The sequence below is a fragment of the Lemur catta genome, chromosome 11 (genome assembly GCF_020740605.2).
Source record: "Lemur catta isolate mLemCat1 chromosome 11, mLemCat1.pri, whole genome shotgun sequence".
Classification (NCBI taxonomy): domain Eukaryota; kingdom Metazoa; phylum Chordata; class Mammalia; order Primates; family Lemuridae; genus Lemur; species Lemur catta.
Window position 1 is genome coordinate 83,012,029 of NC_059138.1, and position 25,104 is coordinate 83,037,132.

A 25,104-nucleotide genomic window follows, 5' to 3' on the forward strand; every position below is an offset into this window, starting at 1 on the left:
ATAAAAGGGAATTTAAAAGTAAGATCATCAAGTCCAGAAATGTTGAATACTTTCAGGAATATTCTAGAATGATCTCCTTTTTTAATTAAACACTACTTGAGTGTGGTCAGACGATTATACTAAAATGCACAAATCCAAATATGGTTCATATTATACTGTCAATAGTACCTTTTGGGATTTGAAAAATATATATTTATAGAAAAAATATGGAATCTAGAGTTCCTGGGTCAGATAATGCCCTTAGAGTATACAGCCTTTAGATAATTCCTTCTGCCTCTATAGAGTAACGATTCACCATTATGTTAATGGAAAGAATAGACCTTGCAGAGGTAACCACAATCCTGCTAGATTCTTCTTACTAGGTTAACGTTTCTACATGAGCACCAAACATTTTTTGGCATATGCAACATATGTTAATTGATCACCCATACATATTGGAGATAAAAAAGATTTTTCTTTTTCTCCCTTTAAAGCATTAATATAATAAATTGGCCTTCAGCTTTACTTGTCAACTTTTCATTTTAATATTTCCATAGAAAATTAATAAATTCCTCTCCTTACTTCCCTCCTGTCCTCCTTCCCTTTCTCTTTGTCTCCCTCTAATAAACAGGCAGAGTAAGGTACCCTCCTCCTCACTGCACTATGACTATAACTTACCCTTTCTGAATAACACAAAAAATATCAAAATGAAGATGTGGAAATGCAAGCTGTTTCTGATGTAAATATATTTTCAAAGTGAACCAAAGGTGGTCATGGGATTCTCTGAGAAATAATATTTTCTATATTTCCAGTCTATTTGCTTCACTCTAATAAAATAAAATTGTTTGTTCACACATCCCCAAATTTTGAAGTTTCATCCAGATTTTGAAACCTGCTAATATTCTTGGGAGAACTAAGGTGTTGGTCTTCAAGAGTGATAATATACTATTTGCCCCATAACATTTGAAAAAATATATTCTGTTTGGTGATAAAAATAGCACAACAGCATTATAAAGTCAAGCCATGCTGCTGTTCCTAGTGGCGCAAATCATTTAACCGTGTAACTGATTATTTAACCAACTGCCCTTTTCTCTAGTACCTTAGACAAAAAAAAATCCTTACCTGGTTCAGCAGGAAGAATAAAAAGATTAATAAAAACCCACCGTAATCGGAAAATGCAAAGTACTTCCCAGGCATGACTGCGTTACTGAACCTGATACCTCCCAAGTTAGCCTTCTGGGTGCTAACTAAGTACATCAAAATGCCATTAAAGTGATAGAGAAAAAAATCCAACAGCAAAGAGCTAATTAGTTCCATAAGGATATGCCAGACAGGAAGACAAAGTTTCAAAGGGTAGAATGTAAATTCTCAAGAACGGAAACCTGTAAACATGAGTTACTTCTTCAATCTACATCTAATCCCTTAAAGCAGACATTAGGGATTGCCCTGCAAAGTAACAGTGCAGCGATTGACAAGTTTAACTGCGGGAAGCTCCTGCCATCCAAGACAATGATCTGTACAAGAGCAATCCACATGCACGAGAAGATAGGTGAAAAGTCACCAAATGAGAACAGACATCGACATGTAGACTCTGTTCTCCTACAGGAGACTGGGGGGCAACTTATTCTGTGGGCCTAGATCCAACAGTTCCCTGGGAATTCTCTTTTCTACCTTCATCAACCCAAAACTCTCTATAATATTCAGTAATAGGGACATGATCAATTTTTCTGTTACTGTTTTGTTCTCCAACTCCCCTTTGTCTTTTCTCTTCTCCAGATAGAACATTATCGCTGTCATTCACAGTAAATTGAGTACCTATAGCACCTGTTAACCTATGAAACTGGAGACATTCCGGAATGTGTTTTGGTGGAGACTGGTCTACATGGCTATAAACCTCCTGGAACTTATAATCCAATCCCTCTTGTTGAGGGAGAGAGATAGCATGTCTCCAGTGAGAGAAACAGCAGGAACCCCGATACGCATTTAGAAGAAAGAAACTCCAAGGTCAGGGATCTGCATACAGGAGCAAAGGGAGCGGAATAAAACCTGGGTTGATTTTCCATTATCGGCTGTCATCCCTGAGGCCACAAACTCCTCCGTGGACGCTGGTAGCTCCAAAGACAGCGAGAAAATAAACCCATGTCCTTACATTGTCCCCATGTGCAAATGCCATTTTCCAGAGTCTTCCAGGCTTGCCTTATTCCCACTCAACCTGGAGTATGATCTCTAGATTTGAGGGTTCTAACCTCGGAGGGCCCTGCTGCTATCTTCCCCTCCCAACTCACATGCAGACTGTCTAAAGAGTTATATGCTAAGCAACTCTCCAGGTCTTAGAGGGCAAAACAGATAATATTAAAAAATACTTCTTTATCCAAGTGTCTGTTAAACACATAGCAGTTCACTAAAGGAAAAAACATCATACCATGTTTCTCAACCTTTTTTTAATTATCACATCCCCTAAGGAATCTTTCTAGATATTTTTTTCTAATCACACCCCCATGAGATTTTAATACCATAGATACACCATATATCTATTTATCAAATGTATGTTTATCTATGGTTTATACATTTAAAAAGAAGCCTTTTTTCACCCACCAAGACCCAATTTTGACCCCCTGGGGGAGAGTCAATCACTGTTGAGAATGCATGACCTTGGATCATGCAACAATTGAGGTCATTTTGCCCCCTACTGCTTCTCTAGTATTTAGTGGAATGTAAATCATCAGAAATATCTTCTTCCCTACATACTGATCAGTCGTCTGTACTGACGAGGCCCAGAACAGCAAAGTCTTTATCTCCTGAGAGTCTAAAATCCAAAGTCTCTTCCTGCAGTGCTTCTACCCTCATCTTCCACAAGAGATTCTACAGAATTAGTAAGTGTTACCCTCCAGTTAACACCAACCCCATCTGTTCTTTCTTCACTCTTAATTCATTTTACTTATATGCCCAAACAAAAGCACAGTTAAACCATTTCCCACTCCAGAAACTAGATAAATGGACTCACTTCTTGCCGCTTGAAATTCTGGACATATTCTTCGAACTGTTCGTCCTTTGTCTCATCGGCTTTCCCCAGCTTCTGGAGGACCTAATTTGTGAACAAAACAAAATTATGTGATTTAATAATGAGTTTAAGGGAAGACGTGCCTTTTCAGTTAATAAGCAGAGCGAGGCTGTTGCTTTGCTCTGAGGAGTCTGAGGCGACTCCACCATGCTGGAAGCATCTTGGCTTGGTGGCTTTGGAGTTGAACAGACCTGAACTTTAATCACAGTTCCACCACTCACAGGCTGTGTGGCTTTGAGCAAGTGTCATGCTACATTGCATTTATTTATTTACACATCTATTTCCTCCAGTGCATGACTTAAAGACAGAAGCTATGCCGTATTTGTCTTTGTGTCCAAAACACCTGGTACAAAGCTTGATGCATAATAGGTGCTCAACTGTTTGTTCAATCATGAACTAAAGCTATTTGACTAAAGTATTAATATACTTCTTAGGGATAGTATTAGAATTATTGAAGCCAGGCAGACGGTAAGTTCTCCCCACCATCTTCTGATACTCCCTGCAATTCAACAAACACTCAAAGAGGCCGTGGGATACACAGAGGCCCAGGCTAAACACTGATCACCCAGAAATGCAAAGATGACTAAAACAAGGCCCCAACGCTTAATTCTAAAAAAATGTATAATCTAGTGGAATAAACAAGGCAGGTTCACAACCAACAAATCAAGTACAATGTACTATACGCAATATGAGATGATTGCAAAGTGTTATTAGCAATATCTCTTGAGCTAAAGTCTTCAGGGAACACTCTGTGGAGGTTATTTAAACTGTGGTGTTAGAAATTCCAACAGACAGGAATGGGGCAGAGTACATTTTAGCCAAGGAAGCAGACTAAGCAAAGGTCATTGGAAAAAACATTATATATCATGGGACTAGGGGTGAGTGGCTCTGTTTGCCTAGGCCTAGAGCAAGGAACTAGGTACCAGGAGCAGCAGTTCTTAGAGACACAGCAGAAAGTCACTTTTGGACAGAGAAGACGACTCCTGAGAGCCATGGTTGGGTTCACTATTCAATATTCCCATATCCTGTGTCTAAAACACCAACTTATTCAGGAATATGAAAACTCCACAAACATTGCCTTCTAGGAATACATACACCCTATGATGTTATAAAACAATATTTATATGGAACATAAATATTCAGGCATTAAAACATTTAATCATACAAATCACTTTCTATGAGTAGGTTTAGTATCAGATAATGCTAATTCATTCCCCAAAATCAAAGCTATAACTTTGTGCAAATTGAGAAGTTTTAACAAGCCCTTTTTTTAAAAAAATGCTTTTTAAAATTGACATATAAAATTGTATGTATTTATCATGTACAATATGATGTTTTGAAATATAAATATATTGTGGAATGGTTAAATGTAGCTAGTTAACAAATGCATTATCTCACATAATTATCATATTTATGGCAAGAACACTTAACATCCACTGTCTTAGCATGTTTCAAGAATATGTCATCATTAACTATAGTCACTGTGCTGTATAATAGATCTCTTAAACTTATTCCTCCTAACCGTAAATATGTATCCTTTGACCAATAAGGCCTTTTAACACAAGAACAGAGTGAGAAAAATCACTTAAAACTTGGAAAGAGGCAAAAGAGATCACAGGTTGTTCTTTAGTGCACTACTTAGTTTGCACTTTTGATTGGCTTCCTCTTGACTGGGCTATTTTACAACTCAGTAGAGACAGAGGTTAACACGGAGGTTTCTTTCTTGCAGAGATGCAAATAGTTGTCCAGTGGAAAGAATAATCCTAAAGACGAGGGTTTGGACCCTTTAGGACATCAACCAGTTTTGTGTCTAGCCCAGCAATCTTATTCTAAAATTCCTTGATTAAATAGCCCATAAATACCTAGCTCCTCAAATACACTTTGAACCAGTTTAACGTCTTACTAGATGTCTCAATAATTAATGAGTTAAGTAAAATTTCTGACATATGGCTTATTTTATGTTTATATGAAAATCTTATTAACTTCTGAAAAATTATTCTTTAACAAAAAGATCAACTTAGAAGGTGTTATGCAAATATAAGATATTGTTACCATTTGGGGAGGAGGTGGGGAAAAAGCCTTCATTGCTAAGTAGGTTATGATTAGATAGAGTGATGGTTTGTTGAGTAATACAAACTCAGGCGGAATCTCAGTCTCTCTCCCCCGCAGCCTACAGCTCTCTCAGCGTCTGCCTTCTTGCTGGACACTTTGAACAATGAGGTGCTGGTGGGTATCCTAGGACCTCTTGGGCCCTTAGGGGTTTCTGTCTCCCTGGCCAGGTGTGCAAGATCTAAGGAGGAGCAGCTGCCTCAGCTTTTGGCCCCTCCCCAGCACTTGGGCCTTGGCCGTGGCAGCCATCTTTGGTTTTGGTTGGGAAGCAGCACCATTCTTGACCTGGGAGGCTTTGTATTTTGAACTCTTACTATTGTTTTTCTTACTGTTACTGTAACAGAAATACGGCAAAGCAAAATTATCCAGACCACACTTGTAAGAGAAGTAAAATCCAATGACATATGGACTGAGGCTCCCATCCAGCCCCATATTTTCATTCTAAGTATAATAATTTTAAGAAAGAATAATTTGGCTTTTTTTGATTCTTTATTCTTTCTACCTTTTAAAAAAAATTATTTTAAAGCTAGATGTCCCAAGTGACCTGCCACCACACTCCCAGAGGCACAGGCACAGAAACACAGACACACATATACAAAAACATTCCTAAGGTAAGAGGGGAAGGGCACGCAGCAGTTACCACATGGTTCTTCCCCCTCAATTCTCAAAGTCCACTAGTTCGTACATTTTTCGTTACTCTAGATCAGGTAGGTCATTGGGAAGCAACAACTCCTCATCTGACAGCAGCAGTTGCCAAAGGCCCAGGAAGTGTGCAAACCTCTTCTGAGCAAGCAGCCGCAGTCTAATCCTCAGGTCTACAACTGCAGAGAGCAGCGAGCAGGCACTCTCGTCTCAGAGAGTGGGAGAAAAGGAAGGGACAAATGTTTACTGAGCACCCACTGTGTGCCTGAACCTGCAGAAGGGGATTTGCATGTTCTCTCTTCAGTTCTCACCACACGCCCGTCTGGTGCCTGTTTTTTCCTGATAGCTGAGGAGATAGGACCCATGGCTGGTAAGTGGCTTATTAGAGACCCCTAGGAACTTCCCTTCCTGAGGTCTGATACCTCTGTCACCACCACGGGTAGTTTTCTTCCCTCTCATGGGAAGGGGATACATATGGGATACATACATCATGACTACTATTCTCATAGTCTCATTCAAGATACCTGAAGGCTACTGTGCCCTAACAAGGCCATATCTTCTAGGCTGCCTAACTACAACAACGGGGGAAGGAATCATTCACAGACCCCTCTGTTTAAAGGCCTTAATTTAAATTTCAAATCATAGTTCCTTGCTTTTCATGTTTCTATAAATTGTATAATATGAATAAAATAGAAAAAAACAACAAAACTGCTCCTAGGTGTAAGGAAAAATAAAAGAATTAAAATTAGATGACACTGTTGGCCCACATTTTCTCCTCTAAGGAAAATAACACACAGTATCCAGAGCCCTGTGAGTTATAGCTGCGGTCCCCAAGCCCTGGTACTGGTCTCTGGCCTTTAGGAACAGGGCCACACAGCAGGAGGTGAGTGGCGGGTGAGGGAACGAAGCCTCATCTGTATTTACAGCTGCTCCCCATGACTCGCATCATTGCCTGAGCTCTGCCTCCTGTCAAATCAGCAGTGGTATTAGATTCTCAAAGCAGTACGAGCCCTACCATAAACTGTACATGCGAGGGATCTAGGTTGTACACTCCTTATAAGAATCTAATGCCTGGTGATCTGAGGTGGAGCTGAGGTGGTGATGCTAGTGCTGGGGAGTGGCTGCAAATACAGATTACCATTAGCAGAGAGGTTGGACTGCACGATAAATGTAATGTGCTTGAATCATCCTGAAACCATCCTCCCCCACTCCCATCTGTGGAAAAACTGTCTTCCACGAAACTGGTCACTGGTGCCAAAAAGGTTGGAGACCGCTGAGTTATAGCACACTGGCATCTTGATGCCAGCTGCCTTGGATGGCAGCAGTAACAGAGAAGAGATGGGAAGGCCAGGGACAGAGGCAGGAGGAGTCCTAGCCTTTACTGAGAACCTCTTCCGTGGAAGTCACTACAGTAGGGACTTTGTGTATTTTATTTCGTCTGATCCTCACAACAGCCTGCTCATCCCTTCCTTACAGATGAATGAACTGAGACTCGGAGAGGTCAGAAAACCTACTCAAAATCATTCCCTCTGCAAGTAGCAGAACCCAGGTTCAACACCAATCTTCCACCCCATTCCCCACAGGGCCTTCCCCACAAAGATATACCACCAAATGGCTTAATCACCCAATAGCATGGATACCTACAACCTGGTCCTGAAAGATAAATGCCAGACTTCTCTATATAGCAACAATTTTAACTTGGTCATAGGGCATAGTGTCCATAACAGGTGCTGAATTATCTGCCTGTATTGCCACGTATCCAACCCACCAAAACCATAATGATTCTTCTTACCAATAACTCCCATAACTTTCTCTTTTCTTTTTCCATGCATTTTTAACCTGTAACCTGAAGAACAGTAAGACCTACCTTGCTGAAACATCAGATTCCACCATCACCACCTCTCTTCTCATTTCTTCAGTGTTGCCAAACTCTCCTTACTAATGTGCCTCTCTGGCTCTCTGAACGTGTTATTTCCCTCATTTAAGTCTTACTGTTGCTTCTTGAATTACCATGACTCAAACCCTGGTTTCACATGAAAGATCCCAAAGTGCCAGTGACCTCGTGACATTCTTCTTATATATCAAGGGATGTGGCATCTTACAGAAAGAGCAGAGGCTGGAAGAGTGATAGAAACCTAGGTCTTTGTCCTCAGCAAGTCATTTAGGGGTAGAAGAGCTAACATTTGCATGTATGCGGTCATGCTCCAATGCCTTCAGAAAGCCTAATTCATTACAGCATTCTATCCTGCTGAATCTAGACTTGACCTTGGAATACTTGTGCATTAAATGTATCTAAATTGGCCATGACGGAAACCCATTTGACATCCCTAACTTAAAACACAGTTATGCTTCTAAAAGCTCCAAACTTTCTCTAAGCAACATTGCATTCTTATATTGATTCTTCCCCATCCCCATTCTGCAAAATTCTCTATCCCATCATTTAATCACGAAGATTCCTGAATCCTACCTTAAACCAGTCCAAGCTTAGTTATCGGCATTACCTTCTCCCCATTTACGCTAGTGGCAAAACTCCTATAAGTTAGGGGCTTCCTCATATTCCCACAATAACTAACACTTTGGGCTTTCCTGTGTTGCAGGCACTTTTCTAAGGACTTTAGATATATTAACTCATTTAATTGTTACAACAATCCTATAGTTTAGGTACTATTATACCCACTTTACAGACGAGGAGAATGAGTCACTGAGTTGAAGGAACTTGATGAAGGTCACAGAACTAGTCACTGATGGAGTCAAGATCTAACCTAGGCAGTATGTAGCACTGTAGTGATAGTTTATATCAATACATTTTATTTCACTTTTATGTTGCACTTGGCTTATCTTCCAAAGAATTGAGGACAAAGGCTTTAAAGCAGAGGGAGCCCCACACTTTCTACACAGACGGGCTCAGAGGTGGCAATCTGGTTTGGAGGAGAAAGCACTGTCTTAAAGCTGTGTTTGCAGAGCAAGCTCACTTTCAAATTGGACTACATGTTTCTCGGGAGAAGGCCATTGGGTAGGGGTGACCGAGTGGTTTGAAAACCTGCCTTTTGCTATCACTGTGCAGGCACATCTGGTGGACCTGACGTGGAGTTCATACTACCGCACAGTATTTAACCTCTCCAAACCTCCCGTCTCTAAAATAGGGTAACACTGCTTACTTCATAGAAACTGTTTCAAATTATTAACAAGCACATATTTAAAGTATTTGCCAGTGCTTCCTTGTATATATTAAATATTTTTTGAATGTTACACTATTATTGTCATCATCTTACTATTATTTGTTTGCTCTATGCATGCACGCAGACATTGTACTACTAGGAGTTGAGACCACATTCCTCAAAGGAACATGAATGTCACTGGTGTACGGTGTCAGGACAGGTGCCCAGACAGATCTCACTCCAGTTGTCGTTCAAAATAATCAGCGCCGTTCTTGGTCAAAACAAAAGCATTTTAGGAAAGAGAGCAGTACATAGGCGGTGGTAAAAACAACCACCATCCGAAATGTGTAAATGATACTTTCAGAAGAAAGTGATTTACCAGGACATAAATAAATTGTACTTGCTGTGTTTAAAAAGTAGGGCAGGAAGAAGCTAAATAATATTATACGTTAAGATTAAACAGAGAAATTCATTTTCTTGAGTAACAAAATAAACAATAATCATGTCTTTTTCACTAGACATTTTCTTAATTCATATATTTTCCCCCGAAATTCAACTTATAATGTTTTATTTTATTTATTTATTTATTTATTTTTGAGACAGAGTCTCGCTCTGTTGCCCAGGCTAACTAGAGTGGAGTGGTGTCAGCCTAGCTCACAGCAACCTCAAACTCCTGGGCTCAAGCAATCCTCCTGCCTCAGCCTCCCGAGTAGCTGGGACTACAGGCACTCACCACCATGCCTGGCTAATTTTTTCTATATACATTTTTAGTTGTCCAGCTAATTTCCTTCTATTTTCAATAGAGATGGGGTCTTGCTCTTGCTCAGGCTGATATAATGTTTTGTTTTTGTTTTTTTTTTTTTGAGACACAGTCTTGCTCTGTTGCCCGGGCTAGAGTGAGTGCTGTGGCGTCAGCCTAGCTCACAGCAACCTCAAACTCCTGGGCTTAAGCGATCCTACTGCCGCAGCCTCCCAAGTAGCTGGGACTACAGGCATGCGCCACCATGCCCAGCTAATTTTTTCTATATATATTTTTAATTGGCCAGATAATTTCTTTCTATTTTTTTTTAGTAGAGACGGGGTCTCACTCTTGCTCAGGCTGGTCTCAAACTCCTGACCTCAAGCGATCCACCCACCTCGGCCTCCCAGAGTGCTAGGATTACAGGCGTGAGCCACCGCGCCTGGCCTAGATATAATGTTTTAAATAAACCTAAGTATCAAAGTATTTAACCAATAAGTCAGAGTTCATGCAGATTCCTTCAACAAATAAATTTTCTTTGGAGAAAAAGTCATTATTCTAAGTAAAAAATGATTGTTCATAAAATATGCTAGTATTCTTTTCTTTCCTCTGTCATTAATAAACAAATATATTTTTAAAAATAAAATTGTACACAGACTCACATATATATTACCAATTATTCGATAGCAATTTCATTTCACCAACCAATATTACATATAAATAATATGAAAGATATGTTATTCTTTATTGCAAATTTATTATTTTTAAAAAGCTGGAGAGATCTAGTAACAAATATTAAAAGGACATATAATCACTGTATTAACTAACAACCTCCTGCCACTTACATAAGAGTCTCTTTGAAAGATGGAACAGAAAACAGTGCATTTTTAGAAGAATTTGGCACTGTAACTAGGGAAGAAATGATAAGTATAAGAATCATGTAAAAAAAAAAAGACTGCAAAATATGTCAAAAAGTTAATGGTTAGATGGTAAGATTAAGGGAGATTATTATTTTCCTCTTTATAATTTTCTAAATTTTCCACAATTATCTCAATGATCATATGTTACTAAAGTAACAAGAAAAATCATAAAGATAAACAAACGGGAGTTTATCATATCATATCCTGTATATAAAAGATGTATCTATTAGATTCTAGTACAAGTAAGTGGATAGATTAGTGGCTGGTTAAAAGCCTGTCCTCAAAAGATATTCATAAGTCCATTAATATCAACTGAAAGTCAGACTTGCAGAAGCAGCCATCAGGGACCTATGTCTGACTCACTGGTTCTGTGGCTCACGTGTAAGGTAAAGGTATCACTAGTTCCTCCTTCACAGTATTATGTGGAACTGCCAAGGATAGACATGGAAATGCTGAGCTATGATGTCTCGCATATAGGTAATGCTCAATAAAGTTTATCTATTGTTATTACTATTACAGATATTATTATCCAATTATTAATATATGGAATAATTTCATCAATGGTACAAGTTTATATTAACAAAAAGCTGGGGAAGATATTGAAAATGTTATATAATGAGACTCAGGATTCATAAAAGTCCTTCCCTAACAAGATGAAATTTAACAGCGACAAAATTTAGTTCAAAAATTTAACTGCACAAGTCCCAGATTTATGTATTCAACCTTCAATCAAAATACAAGAAGATGGATGTTAGGGATTCATGGTTTCTGCCCTTAAGTAGAAGTAAGGAATGACTTCAGCAGATAGTCAATGTGAGTCAACAAAGTGATGTCACTGCCAAAGCATCTAACATAATCTCAGGCTGCACTAATAAAGTTCAGTGGCTCCCAAGAAAGTAGTCCTGAATGCTCTCTGAGGTGGCCAAGTTGGTAAACAAACAAATACACAATCTAGAACCAACTAATGGAGCCCATAAAAAGGCAAAGAGAGTGGGCATCATGTAATAAGAGAAATATTTGACATAATTTGGTACATTACCCAGAGAGAAGAGAAGACCCAGGGAAAAGAGTACAGTCATCTTCAAGCATTTGAAGGACTATTACAACAAAGAAGGATCAGACTTGTTCTGCCAGAAACCAAGATCAAGAACTAGGATTGGCAGGTAAATAGGTACATAAAAAATTTTTTTCACAATGGATTTCTGGAAATTAAATAGTTTGTTGGTAGAGGTAATGAGCTCACCATTTTAGAAGTTATTTGAGCTTAACCAATACTTAGGGTGCCAGAGAAGAGACTTATTCATCAAACAGGTAAGTGGACTAAGTCATATTTCAAATGCTTTCTAATTCTGGGACTTTACAACAAATTCATCATACTAGACATTTTCCCTAGAGAAGAATGCAAATCACAATGAATCGTAGGCAGAGAAGAAAGTATTTTCATACTTACTAAAAACTGCACCAAACACTGGGCTAAGGGGCCAGGGAAAGCAAGCTAACGTCTAGGGACTGTGACAGCACAACAGTAATTGAAGCCCAGGGTGCAAGGTGTGGAACTGGGGTAGACAAGGCTGGCGTGACAGGCAGAGGACAGATTACAGAAAGGCTTAGTCGGCAAGACTAAGGACCTCAGTTTCCCTGTGTGGACCACGGAGAGCCAATGAAGTGTTTCCCTGGAGGGAGTCACATGATTAGGTCTGCACTCCTTGGTGACAATATTAAGGACAGACCAGAAGAGAGTAAGACAAGAATAATGAGACCAAGTGAAGAGGCTATTTAAATAGTCCAGGCAATAAATGACAGAACCTGAGCCAGGGAAGAGATAAAACAAATCTTTAAGAAATAACAATGCACAGTACCTAATGGCTTATGAGATGAAAAGGATGAAGGACAGAAAAGCATCAAGGATGACCCCAGATTTCCGTTGTGAAGACTGAGTAGGCAGTGGTTCCTTTAAACAAAATAGACATCAATTTGGACAAGTTTGGGATACCTCTGTGGCATCCAGATAGAGATATGGTGAACAGTATGACATGACCACAGTTCTGAGAGAGTGTTCTGAGCTTTGTGTGAAGAAAGGAGTGAACCAAAGACAGAGTCCAGGAAAATGATTATTTGAAGAATGGGCAGAGGAAGAGCATCCCTGACAGAATACTGGGGACCAGGAGGTATGGTCAAACCAGGAGTAAGTTCCTAGAAGCCAAAGAAGGCGACAGTTTCAAATGCTACAGGGAACTCAAGGAAGGTAAAGACCTAAACCAAAAGACCTGAAAGTGTCCACTGGGTTTAGCAACCAGAAGGTTGCCAAGGTCCTTGGGGACCTTGCCAAGGCTATGTAGTGGGAGGACACAGTCAGAAAACAGGTCTCAGGAGGCTGAGCAAATAGAGGGTGAGGAATCAGAGAGAGCAGGTCCTCTTTCAAGAACTTGGGGGCATGCAGAGTCAAAGGAGGACTTTCTAAAATGGGCAAAGCTTGAGTATAGTGCAGGAGGAACTGGCCACAGAAAGCAGGAGGCAAGAGCTACAAGAAAGAGGGTCGCACAGTAAGAAAAGCCTCAGAAGGGAGGCAGTGGTGGGATCTGTGGCAGGGATGGGAGGATCCGCTTTGCTCTGAAGAGCTACAACTATTCCTCAGAAACATGAGGCAGGATTCCTGTGAAGGCAGAGAAGTCCGCCTTGTAGAGGCAAATTTGAAGGAACACGTGCACGGTAGATTCATCTTTCTTAGGTGATAAAAGTCCAGATCAGCTGGTGAGAAGCAGCAGGGCTAGGTGACGCCAAAGATCCCAGGTAGAGGGAAGTGGTTCCAATGTGGACCTGGAAAAGTAGGAAGCAGAAGCACATAGCAGGACTTTTAGGTGGAACCAAAGGCCCAGCTGAGGCAGAAACCATGGCCCGCAGTTGCCACATTTAAGCAGTTTTGAGATTTTTTTCTCCAGCAGCCTCGATATAGGTGGTAAGACTGACCTGCCACGTAAGGAATATCTTAAGGCACCAAAGACAGTGAGACCCAGAACTGAGATGACTAAAAACACATCTTTCGCCTTGCTTTATGTCATGAATATTTGACAGTGAGTTGATAACTTAGATGATCTTATTCAGCACAACATTGTCTATGTTGAAAATACCAATTTAGCCCGAAGTGTGGCACCACTGATACTGCAGGATTGCTATATATTCATGTATCCGACACACAGATTTTGACAACAACATGACACATCATCCACTACAGGCAAAAAAGAAAGTTTGTTGTCTCTTGCATTTTGGTTTAGATTTAGATCTTTTCCTTCAAAGATAATTTCATCTATACCAACACTTTACTATTTTGAAATCATAGGATTTTTGCAGCTACCTTTGTTGCAGCTGTTTTGCAAATGCAAAATAACATACTACATCGAGTAAGCTTTTCAAATTGCACTTCCTTTCAGTGAGATTCTGAAATGTTCCCCTAGGGCTGTGTGCTCATCCTCTCACCCTCCTCCCTGCTCAGAAGTCCCGATCTAGTCCTAAAAGACATCAAGACATGGGCAAATAAAAAATTAAACTGGAAGGAAAAGCAAGAATATGGTAACTTGGAATATTTCATCTTAAATGCTCTTTCAGTGTCTCCTAAAATAGTTAGTTCTGCAGCTTAGGTTGCAAGGGCTGCCCCCACCATGTGGATTTCACATTCTTTTCTAGAGCAATTGCCTGTGTATGAAGTGCCCAAGTAAAATCCCTAAAAATTTACAGCTCTTTCATTTGGACAGTTCCCTCATGCTATAAAGCCAAAATTCTGATCAAGTTTCAAATCATCATACTCCAGTAGAAATTAAACATACCATATCAGTAAGAGAATAATTGCCTTCTCTTACTATTTAAAATTATGGATGGAATAATATGCAGCTTTCCAAAAACTAGTTGGCATTTTAAGTCAAAGCAAACATTCCCAATCTTCCATTCCACACGGAAATAACTTCTGTTAATTAGGAGAAAGGATCAAAGGGAGGTCAAGCTACTGTGAGGTGTGACCCCACTCAAAAAAACTGGTTCTACCATCAGAAACCAGGAAATTGCTAAGAGGAAGAATCAGATCACAAAGTAGTTCAAGATGAAAGCCACACAGGGCTTGAGACAGGGACAAGAACAATGGCTAAAAGAACACAAAATGGCTAAAAGAACACGGCAGGATTGGCCACCAAGGTGCGTCAGTGAGATGTGCACTGGACGACGGTTCTGACCAGACAAATTTCCAACTCTGTGTGACTCATGCTCCCTTGAGCCAGACTCTAAAAGTCAAGAAAAAAATCACACAATTTAATTAGTCTTCTCTGAACAAGGGGACACCACTGTCTTCACACTTTCTGTCCTTACAAGAAAAAAGAAGAGGACACAGAATTTTGTATACATTATCTACTGAATCCAGGAGTAACTACATGGATGGCCATGGCCTCTTCTGGACAGGACACAGAGGGGTGGTCTTCCACCCATGCCCACGTGCAGATGATCCATTCATTCACCAGTCCATACACCTACCCACCCTTCTTCTCATTCAGAGAGGATTTACGCATGCTCACTCTGACGCTACAAAGTCCCATAACCTAAGACTGGAGAGAGGCCACCAGGTAAGTGCAGGGTAGCTGCTTGTCCTAAAGCATCCCACTGGGCATGTACTGCACTGTTTCCCAAACTTCAGGGTACTAGTCCTTTGACCTCTTTCTGGGTGTGTTTCAGGCTTAAGGAAGTTGCTTTCATTTGCCCTAATGGGAGAAGGATAAGATGAATCACTGGGAAATCATCCTTTGGTGTAGCTCACATGCCTTCAAGGTCATCACATAATCCTCTGGTTCATCTTCTGGGGGATTTATTTCTGTATCATTATGACAACCACTTCTTACTCCAGCAAATTTCAACAATACATTAGCCATCATGTCATCAAAGCCTCTGAGGCTGGCATGAGCCTTCCTGCCAATTCTGGGAAACACTTTTGGAAGCATAAACAAGAACAGGGAAGAGAGAATGTTCACAGCCTCTGTCCCATTTGAGCAGCCTTCAGACTTTAACAGGTTAAGAACATATGGTAGAGAGAGAGAAGTTATGCATCTTAAACATTAAGTAGGTTCATCCCAAGTGGGACAAAAGCAACTGGGAATTAAAAATCTATGGAGGCAAAAAATCCAGGTGCCTAGAAGGGACAGAAAGGTAAGTGAGAAGGGCCCCTAAAACTCAGTGACAGTGAGCACACGCCAAGGCTGCTTTGCATTCAAGCATCTACATGACAAGGTCTCGTGTTCCAGAATTCTACCCTCTTCTATCCTTCCCAATCCTTTAAAGTTGAGAACATCTAGTCCTCTTCCTAAAAAAAAAAAAAAAAAAAAAAAAGTCGGTGGGAAAAGGCAGCTTTAGGAATATTGATCTAGCAAAGACAAGTGGATTCAGAGCCCTGGTATCCAAGGAGCCCCTCTTCTCCGGGAGTCAGGTGCCCACTCTCCCACCTTCTGGGTTGGGTCATCTTGTTTCAGAACTACTTTTCCACAAAAACTGGTACCTCCAGTATCGAAACCAGAGTACAATGATTATACCAAAATTCAGTGCAAGTCTGCTAAAGCCTGCAGATCATCCCCTGAGGCTTGGAGAGGAACCCTGATTTTCCTTCTCCAATGGCCTTCTTCAAGGACAGGACGGTGTCTCATGTCCAGTGTGGCACAGGATAATACAACAAGCCCCCAACCTCATTAGATCATTTAAATTAATCCTCATGCCCCTTAGCTAGGGGAAGAGACGCCTCCATTTACCACTGGCCAGATGTTTGAGAAAAAACTCACATCTGCCAAACTGTTAGCAATCTACCCTGTAGGGGAGCTGGGAAAGCCAGGGACGGCTCTATACCTGGGCAATTCACCATGGAGCAGGCCTGCTCCTGACTGCTTGATACAGATTCTTCAGGTGATCTCAGGACATCAGTTACCCACTGTGCCAATAGAAGATGAATCAGCAACTTGAAAACACTGACCTGCAGCGCAAATATTAAGGAAGATGTTGACTCAGGTAGAACAAAAAATCCACAAAACCTTACTCAGGATTTCTGTTGGGAGCTGTCAGTTGCCTAAGGCGAGAGGGGGCTGTTCCTACTGATGGGTATCAAACAGATGCAGAGGGGAGTACGCCAGGGAAGACAGAAAGAACATATTCTTGCTTTTCTTCCTCTTGTGAAAATGCCCCACTCTAGTAACTCCATAATTCTCTAATTTATTAGCTATCACCTATGGAAATTTAAAATGTATCAACCACAGTTCTAAATGTCCTATATCCAAAAAAATATTTAATCCTCCCAATAATCTTTTGAGTTAGGTTACTGTGATTATCCTCATTTTACTGATGATAACACTAAAAACTAGGGAGGGTTAGTAATTGACCTCAGTCTTCCAGCTGGTACATAACTGAGCCCGGATTCAAGGCAGATCGTGTGATGCTAGAGTCCCTCCTAACCACTAGGCTAGAATGCCCTGAAGACAGTAGGAGAGAATGGAACACGGCCTGGTGGCCACACCCTTCCCTTGACAGTTAAGTCATTTTCGTCTATTTTATATTCCATTCCAACTAATGGTATCACATTGTCAGGAGTGCTAACACAGTAACTGCTTGATCCATACTTCTGTTAAATGGAAGCCATATGACATCATCTCAATCCAAAATAGATTATTGTATTAATTCAAATATCCTGGGCTGTGGCAAGTTATACAAAATATGTATTCTTCTGACTGCACCATCACTTAGAGAAACCTTCTAATTGGCCTCTGACTAGCAAAAGACCAAGGAGGACATCTGCCCAGGCCCAGGTTTCCCCATCACACCTGCTCTGATCCCCCAGCACCTAGGCACTCCTGCCAACACTCATCTTCCTGAGCTCCTTACGCCCCATATGCTTTACATCACAAAACGTGTTTTCTCCAAACTTTGCTAACCCCCCCTCATTCTGGCAGCAAGTTCACATGTCCAGAGTCCTCACTAATACTAATTAATTAGAAATCACTGGGAAGATTTTTGGAAGTTTCGTTTCACTTTTGTCAATAGTTTCGCTCCTATACTTCAAGAGATGAACTGAAAGGTTGAGATGGGCAAACTGAGGTGTGGCTGGAAAAGACGGCCAGTAAAGTGGAGTATTAAGGGCCTGGACTAAAATCTTTGATAATGGGCGGGACTGAGCACAGTCTCTTTGTAGGACTTTGGAATAACTGCTGATCTGATGTGTGCCCCATGTTAATAAGGAGCACAAACAAAATAAGAATGCCTGCCCCCTTTCTCCTTTGCAGGGATGTAAGTTTACAAAAGACTGGGGTTTGGTTTTCAGCTACCCTTCTGATTTACCATGGTTTTTCTGGAACAATGTTTTCCAAAATATGTTCTGTGGGACATAATCTCAGGAATCTCTGTTTAAAAAAAATCCCAGGAACAAAGCTGTTTGAAACATACCAAATAATATATATCTTTCTATAAAGTCTCAAAGAATACTGTTGAAGGAAAAAAGGAAAAACTCACAACGCCCACAAAAATATATAATGAATATGTGTCAAAGACTATTTTATAAACTCATTAATTAATGAAGGAACTGGTCAGATGTTACAACCAGTTCCAAGAATAATTCAAAGAACCCACATGTATAGGAAATGAGGAATGCTGAAATGACTTTACAGAGATGGAAAAGACACAGGAAAATAATCAACTGCATCCCACCTGGCATAATTCATAAACCTTTCATTATTTTTCCTATCAACGTGAACATATTAAAGGTTCCAAGAAGTCTTGCAATAAAGAAGCTTGTGTAACTCTGTTTAAGTCTGTGTTTCCCACACATATTTGTTCAGATGACATTAACATCTCACACGGTTATTTCATGGGGCACAATTTAAGGAACACTTTCTTCTCTCTATGCATTTTATGGACCTCTCCTATCTTCCCTACAAAACAGGTGCAGAATTGTGTATGAATCCAAAATCCCCAGTTTATTTGTAAGGGGATTCCTTGTTCATACCAGACTTCTTCAGTAGCAAATAATCAAATTTTAAAAGTGAGAAGAATCAGAACAGAAGCAGAGAAGTAATATGTGATTGCTGGGTTCAGATATAAACTCCATGAGCATGTGAACTCTCTGATTTTAGAGAAGTTTTTAAAGAAAACTAGAAGTTTTTGAAGAGAGCTGAAATGCTAAATGTTCCCTGTGGGAAGGAATGAAGAGACGTGGAGGAGCAGATATCAAAGTGACAAAGGGGACACTGGTGCTGACAAAGCAGATTCACATCCCAGACCTGGCCCTCAGAGTCTGCGCTGGACAAGGCTCTTCATCTTCCTTGAGGAAAACAAAAATGACCACGGCCTCTCCTTAGACCAGGGGCTCCATATATGAGGTTCATAGATGATCCTAAGGGGTCCAGGCATGACCTGACATTATATGGCTAATTTTATACGGCTGTGCCTTGTTTCCAGGAGGGGCTTTCTGGCTTCCATCAGATGAAGAACCACTGCTCTGAATTCTAAGAGACATTCTTTATGGTGGAAAGAAAATAAGTGCTAAAATCAAACAAAACTGTGCCCTGCTCGATCACTTTTGAGAGCTGGATAACCTCTGTGAAATTTTTAACTTCATTGAGCCTCAGCTTCTTCGTCTTCAGAAATGGGGAGAATACCAATTTTTGGAACATTTAATGAGAACACAAGTAAAAGCACCTAGCCCAACTCTGAAAAGTGCTTATTGAGGGTTTCATATCGTCACTTTAAGTTGCAATATGAAAGAGCTTACAGGAAGCTTAGATTTTATGCAATCTAGTTCATTGATCCAATGGATGAGACTCTAAGGAAAGTAAGTGATTTCCGAGGTCACATCTTCAACCTTCTACTGTATAAATGGATCTTTGGGGGCCAAAGGGACACAGTAAAGCCTATGGAACCATCTTTCTTTAGAGCATGATTTCCTAGCAATTCTCTTTCTGAAGCTCAATAAATGTCTCTTGAGCAATTCTCTAACTCCAAGAACCATACATGTGCCAACAATATCACCAATGCAACCGAGAAAGCCTAGAGTGGCTGTCTAGCTTCCTAGAAATCATTTTTATTGGAAATTCTTCACAGCTGAGGAGACTTTTGTAGCAGCTGGAAATGGAATCCTTTCTCCACGCAACCCTCTTTCACACCAGAAGGCCAAACACCACCGTCAGATCTGCTGCTGCTAATGGAAGTCCTCTGAATCAGGAAAATTTGGGCCTAGGGACTGAGGGTAGAATCTGGCTTCATACCAAGAACAGCCTGCTTTTCCCTACTTTAGGGTTTATTTTCAAGACTAAAAGTCATATGAGAGTACACCCAGCATTTTCTCTTTTCCTGGTGGAAAGAATAGTGTGACCAGAATCCTCACACCAAAGTTCTGACTGCAGCCCTGCCTGGGGCCACTGAGTGACATCAGAAAGGCCACCCATCCTCTCTGAGCAAACTTTCCTCCTTTTTTAATTAAATGATGCCTTCTGGGAACTTGCCTCTTCCTGCCTCATAAATACTCGTGAATGAAGAAAAACAGAAAGGCTATGGGTACGTAGAGAACTTTTGAAAGAACTTTCTGCTTTATCTCCGATTGGGAGATTGGGAGATGTTCTGCACAATCTCAGATTCCACAAAGTCCTAAATTCCACCAGTTCTCAATGGTCTCCTAGAAACCGTGCAATACACATGAAGTGCCAGGGCTCAAAATGACCAAGGATTTCAGACAGATCCAACAGGATGTGTGATTCCCAACAGCAATTTCACTGATGGTTTCTGTCTTTTAGGTTATTGACCCCCAAAATGTTATTAAAAACAAATTTTATACATATTGAAGATTTGAATGGAAGTTAAAAAAAAAAAAGTAAAAGGAGACTGGTAATACACTGAAAAACCAAAGCACATGTCCTCCTAGTACAGGGCTGCTCATAGTATTTTCAGTTCAGTTTGTTCATATGGAGGTTTTCTAAAGATCTGGAATTCTGACTGTCTTCATAACCTTTCTGGACCACGGGAAGAAAGGGTAACACAAGGTACCGGAGAGACGTTGCTCCTTCTGGCTGCCTGGCTGAGGCCAGCCTGGGGCAGAGCACACAGCCTCCAGCTGAGACACTCCTCGGGCAGAACAGGCGATCCACACAAATGAATGAATGGATGGATGAATGAACGAACGAATAAACAAGTAAGTCATGAAAGACTAATTATTTTTGCACACATTTCTGTGCTTTCATTTATGCCTTGATTTTCATGTTTCTGCAGCTATTTTAAAGTCTGATCAGCATGAAGTGAATTACTAAAGAAGAGACACTATTAAACACCGCTTTGTAGGAGGCCCACATTTCAGATTTAATTTGGGCTTCTGGAACTGGAATTTCCATGTTCTTACGGTTAACATGGACATTTTATAAAGCTGAATACACAACCTGCATGAATGTTTAAAATACATTTGGGATTTCAAAGAAATATTGTGTTTGCAGTGTGCTGCTTTGGGCAACATCATCAGACTCTTTTGTTTGCTACTTGGGAATATTGTAGGGGGCTGTTTTAAGAAGTATGATGTGGTGTATTAAAAATTATTGCATGATAGATGGGTAGGAAGAATATAATTGTATTCTGGAGACCCTGAGTGACACTCCCACAATCCTTGCAAACATGGAAGTGAAAAGTGCTCCTGGAATAGCATTTCACTAGCTGTTCACACCATCTGCAAACACTGGCAGACGCATCTATGGTGCATTCTCTCCCTTTGCCCCTGCAGAGCCATACTCCACCCTTCCTCACCCTGCTTAGCACTCCAGAAAGGTGCCCCCTAAGGATTGCCCCCTGCCCTGGCCCTCTGGCTTCTGCCTGGAGTCAACCATTGGGCAGCACCAGCAGGAGATGGAGGGACAAGGGATGGGAGGAGGGAGAGGTTGGACGCGCTGGTTCCTCAGGCTTTCTCCCAGGCAGCCACCACCAGCAGGAGCCTCACTCCTTCCCTCTCAGGTGCCACCCCCCACCCCCAACAATTACTCTACTCTCTCTAAGTTCTGATAAGAGCTGCCTCCCTTTCCTCTTCAGGCCTGGAGATAAAATGACCCTAGCACCCTCCACTGCTGCTAGCTTTACCATCCCTTGCTGGTTTCCCTTAACCTGCCCCACAAGGAATCCTGAATTAGAATTTGGGTCTAAAAATGTTGGATCAAAACCTTTCACTACCTTTTGGCCAGGTGCAATGGCTCACACCTGTAATCTAGCACACTGGGAGGCCAAGGCGGGAGGATCCCTTGAGCTCAGGAGTTGGAAACCAGCCTGAGCAAGAGTGAGACCCGGTCACTACTAAAAATAGAAAAAATCAGCCAATGGACATGCTTGTAGCTCTCTGATTCAGGCAGAGCAAAGACAATATATGTAACCTAAACATTTGTACCTCCATAACATTCTGAAATTAAAAAATATATGTATTTTTTAAAAAGCAAAAAATTAGCTGGGCGTGGCGGTGTACGCCTGTAGTCCCAGCTACTCAGGAAGCTGAGGCAGGAGGATTGCTTGAGCCCAGGAGTTTTAGGTTGCAGTGAGCTATGATGACGCCACTGCTCTCTAGCTAGGATGACAGAGTGAGACTCTGTCTTAAAAAGAAAAATCTTTTACTACTTTTTACCTCTCAACTGTGAGAAATAATGAATTAAAATAATCCAACACACATCTAAAAAGTACCACCATTGTGTCACAGTGTAGAAATGATCTAAAAACAAACCAGTACAACTCACCCTCCCAGAAACAATTTGCACGGTAAGCAAGTCTGCGAGTATACTAATCCCACAACAATGGGGTTCTGCCCACTACACACTTTTCAGGGACATAAGCCCTGTAGTTGACAAAAGATAATTATCACTAAAAAGTGTTTAGTGGGGTGTTTTCAGCCTTCAATTGAAGAAGTTCTTTTCCCTTTTTAATGATTGCAAGACTTTTATCATGGGAGTTTACACAACGTAGTTTCATCAATATTGTTAAAATGTCCATTTTCCTCATTGAGAATTCAAGGCAATCACGACCAAAATCCCAGTATGCTCTTTTGAAGAAATCAACAAGCTAATTGTAAACTTCATATGGAAATGTAAAAGATACAGAATAGCCAAAACAATATCCGTAAAAAAAGGACAGTAAAGAAAGGATGCTACATCCTACTCCAAAGCTCTTCAGAGACAAGAAGCCAAAGCTTCAGAATAGAAAACTATAGGGTGCTGACTTAACTTCTGTCCCACTAAAAAGGCAGTTTCATTCAAATCCTTTGACCCTAAAACCAAGGAAAGCCTGAGCATAGTAAAAGGAAACAACAACAATTAACTTCCTATCAGCCTTATTTCATGTCCACAAGGAAATCAAATCCCAGGGTCTTGGTGTAAAGCACAGAGGCTGTAAAGTAGAAATCAACATAGGAAGAAGCCGGGACTACGTTTTCAGACAAATAACTGATCATGTTTCTAGGACAAAACCTCTCTCCACAGACTGCATACTCATGAGATAATTACCTTAGATTCACTGGATATACTGGTTCCACAGCTTATATGAAATAACATAGAAGTATTTCTCTGTCTTCTGTTTAAAAGGATCGAGGTATTTTTGCTTTCTAAAATGTTGACTTTTCTCCTTCTACTCCTGTGTATCTGTTAAGGCTATAATTTATAAAAATACCTCATATTTAATTAGTCAGAAAATTGAAAAATACTGTAGGCAGATCAATATAATGTCCAGGTTAACTGAAAGCAGTAAACGCTTCCAAATCTTGTTATCACACAGATTCCAAGAATAAATTAGTCATCTTGATGAATGTGTTAAGCAATAAGTAATATAACTGATTCTTTATTTATGGAGTCTTTTCATCCATTCACATTTCCTCCTCTAAACTCTTGCCACTCAAAGTGGGTTTTCACACAGCATCAGCCTCCCCAGGGAGCTCGCTAGAAATGCAGAATCCCAGGCCCCGTTGCAGAGTGTAAGCTGTACTGTAACAAGATCCCCAGGCATTTTATCTGTGCATTGAGGTTTGAGAAGCCTGCTCTAAATTACAAACCCAATGTCAGGCCCTACAGGTAAATGAAAGAACCAAAGTCATTATTCTGGGTATTGATGTAGATGCAGACAAAGATCACGATAATCAGATGGAAGCTGTAATGATCACAAGATACACCCTGAGTGCTGGTTATTAAAATGAATGCACGATCTCTATTTAGCATTTCCCCCATTCTTATAATGCAGAGGACTGAAAATTTTCCAAATGGTTAAGTGTTTTGGATGGTTGACTGGGTTCTGGTTGTTATAGTTTAATTTGCATTTTAATGAAGACATCACAATTAGACTTTTATAAAAAAGATGATTCTGCAAACCACTCCGCAGGAAGTGGAATCATTCTGATTAGTCACATTTTTGTTCAAAATATGTGAATTAAACTCAAATGTCTGGCTCAGTGACATTCAACAACTTCACATAAACAGTAACATCCATGAAGTTTTTCCTGACCATGACTCAAAATGATAAGTAATCTCTGGCTTGCTCAAAACCCCTGGTGGATGATCCTGCCCATTCATGTGGAAACAACAACTGAAACCAGATGAGCTGCATCTGGTTTTGGATTTCAGAACCAATGTTTCAAGCAACTCAGGACTGCAGCAGGGGATTTTAACATCAGGCAATTATAATTGCAAATAAGAGCCAATCTACATGTCAAATGTCCTATGATGATTTTTTACATAAAGTAAGAAACCGCCTTTAACCCCAAGAGTTGTATGCCGTAGCATTGCTAACCTTGGACTAATCTTTGCTTCTTCCTCCAAAACCTGAGCAATCAGTAACCAATGCCTACCTCTGCACTCAGCTGTGAACAAGGCACATGTTTGCCCCGTGCTGAGCATCTGCAAATACTAAGAACAGTCACCGCTTCTTTAGAACTTAAAATTGCAGTAAATGCAGATTTTCTCTCCCCACCATTTATTGCCTTCTTTCCTTTTTCCTTTTATTAAAAGTCCCACACAGACTTTGTTAGCATCCAATATACTTATATCACACTGTGAAAGGCGGCCATTATTAGCAGGGAAAGTTTTGTTCTGGGTAAGTGTCTGTCTGAAGACTCTGAAGGGCCTAAGCACCCTCCAGGGATGCACAGGACCTCAGGAGCTCAAATGCCTGCCCGACTGCCCACAGATCCAGGATCCTGGGGGAAGAACCAAAGGGATGGAAATGGACGAGGAGAGAAGAGGAAGGGGGGGTGAGATCCACGGCTGCACATCCCAGGTAGGCTGCTTAGGAAATGTTAGGCAATGAGCTGTTAGGACATGGGAAAAGGAAAGAAATGTCTGCGTCATACTCAGGAATCCATGTGGGTGAATAAGCAACTGAAATGCACTTTCTTTCTGAATATGGACTGGACGTACACTCTCCTGGGTGTTCAGGAGCAAACTAAAATATTACATAACTAGTTAGAAAAACAACAGATAAACTTAAATAACTCAC

The 25,104-nt window shown here is 40.6% G+C and overlaps 1 protein-coding gene across 2 annotated transcripts in view; it reads right to left on the bottom strand.

The window, feature by feature from the left end:
* The window catches only part of AMPH (amphiphysin), a 222,960-nt gene that overhangs the window by 124,873 nt on the left and 72,983 nt on the right, over positions 1-25,104 (bottom strand). For both annotated transcript variants that reach the window (XM_045564376.1, XM_045564375.1), the window contains exon 2: positions 2,984-3,064. In XM_045564376.1, coding sequence (XP_045420332.1) covers positions 2,984-3,064 — 81 coding nt within the window. The remainder of the gene's footprint in view (positions 1-2,983; positions 3,065-25,104) is intronic.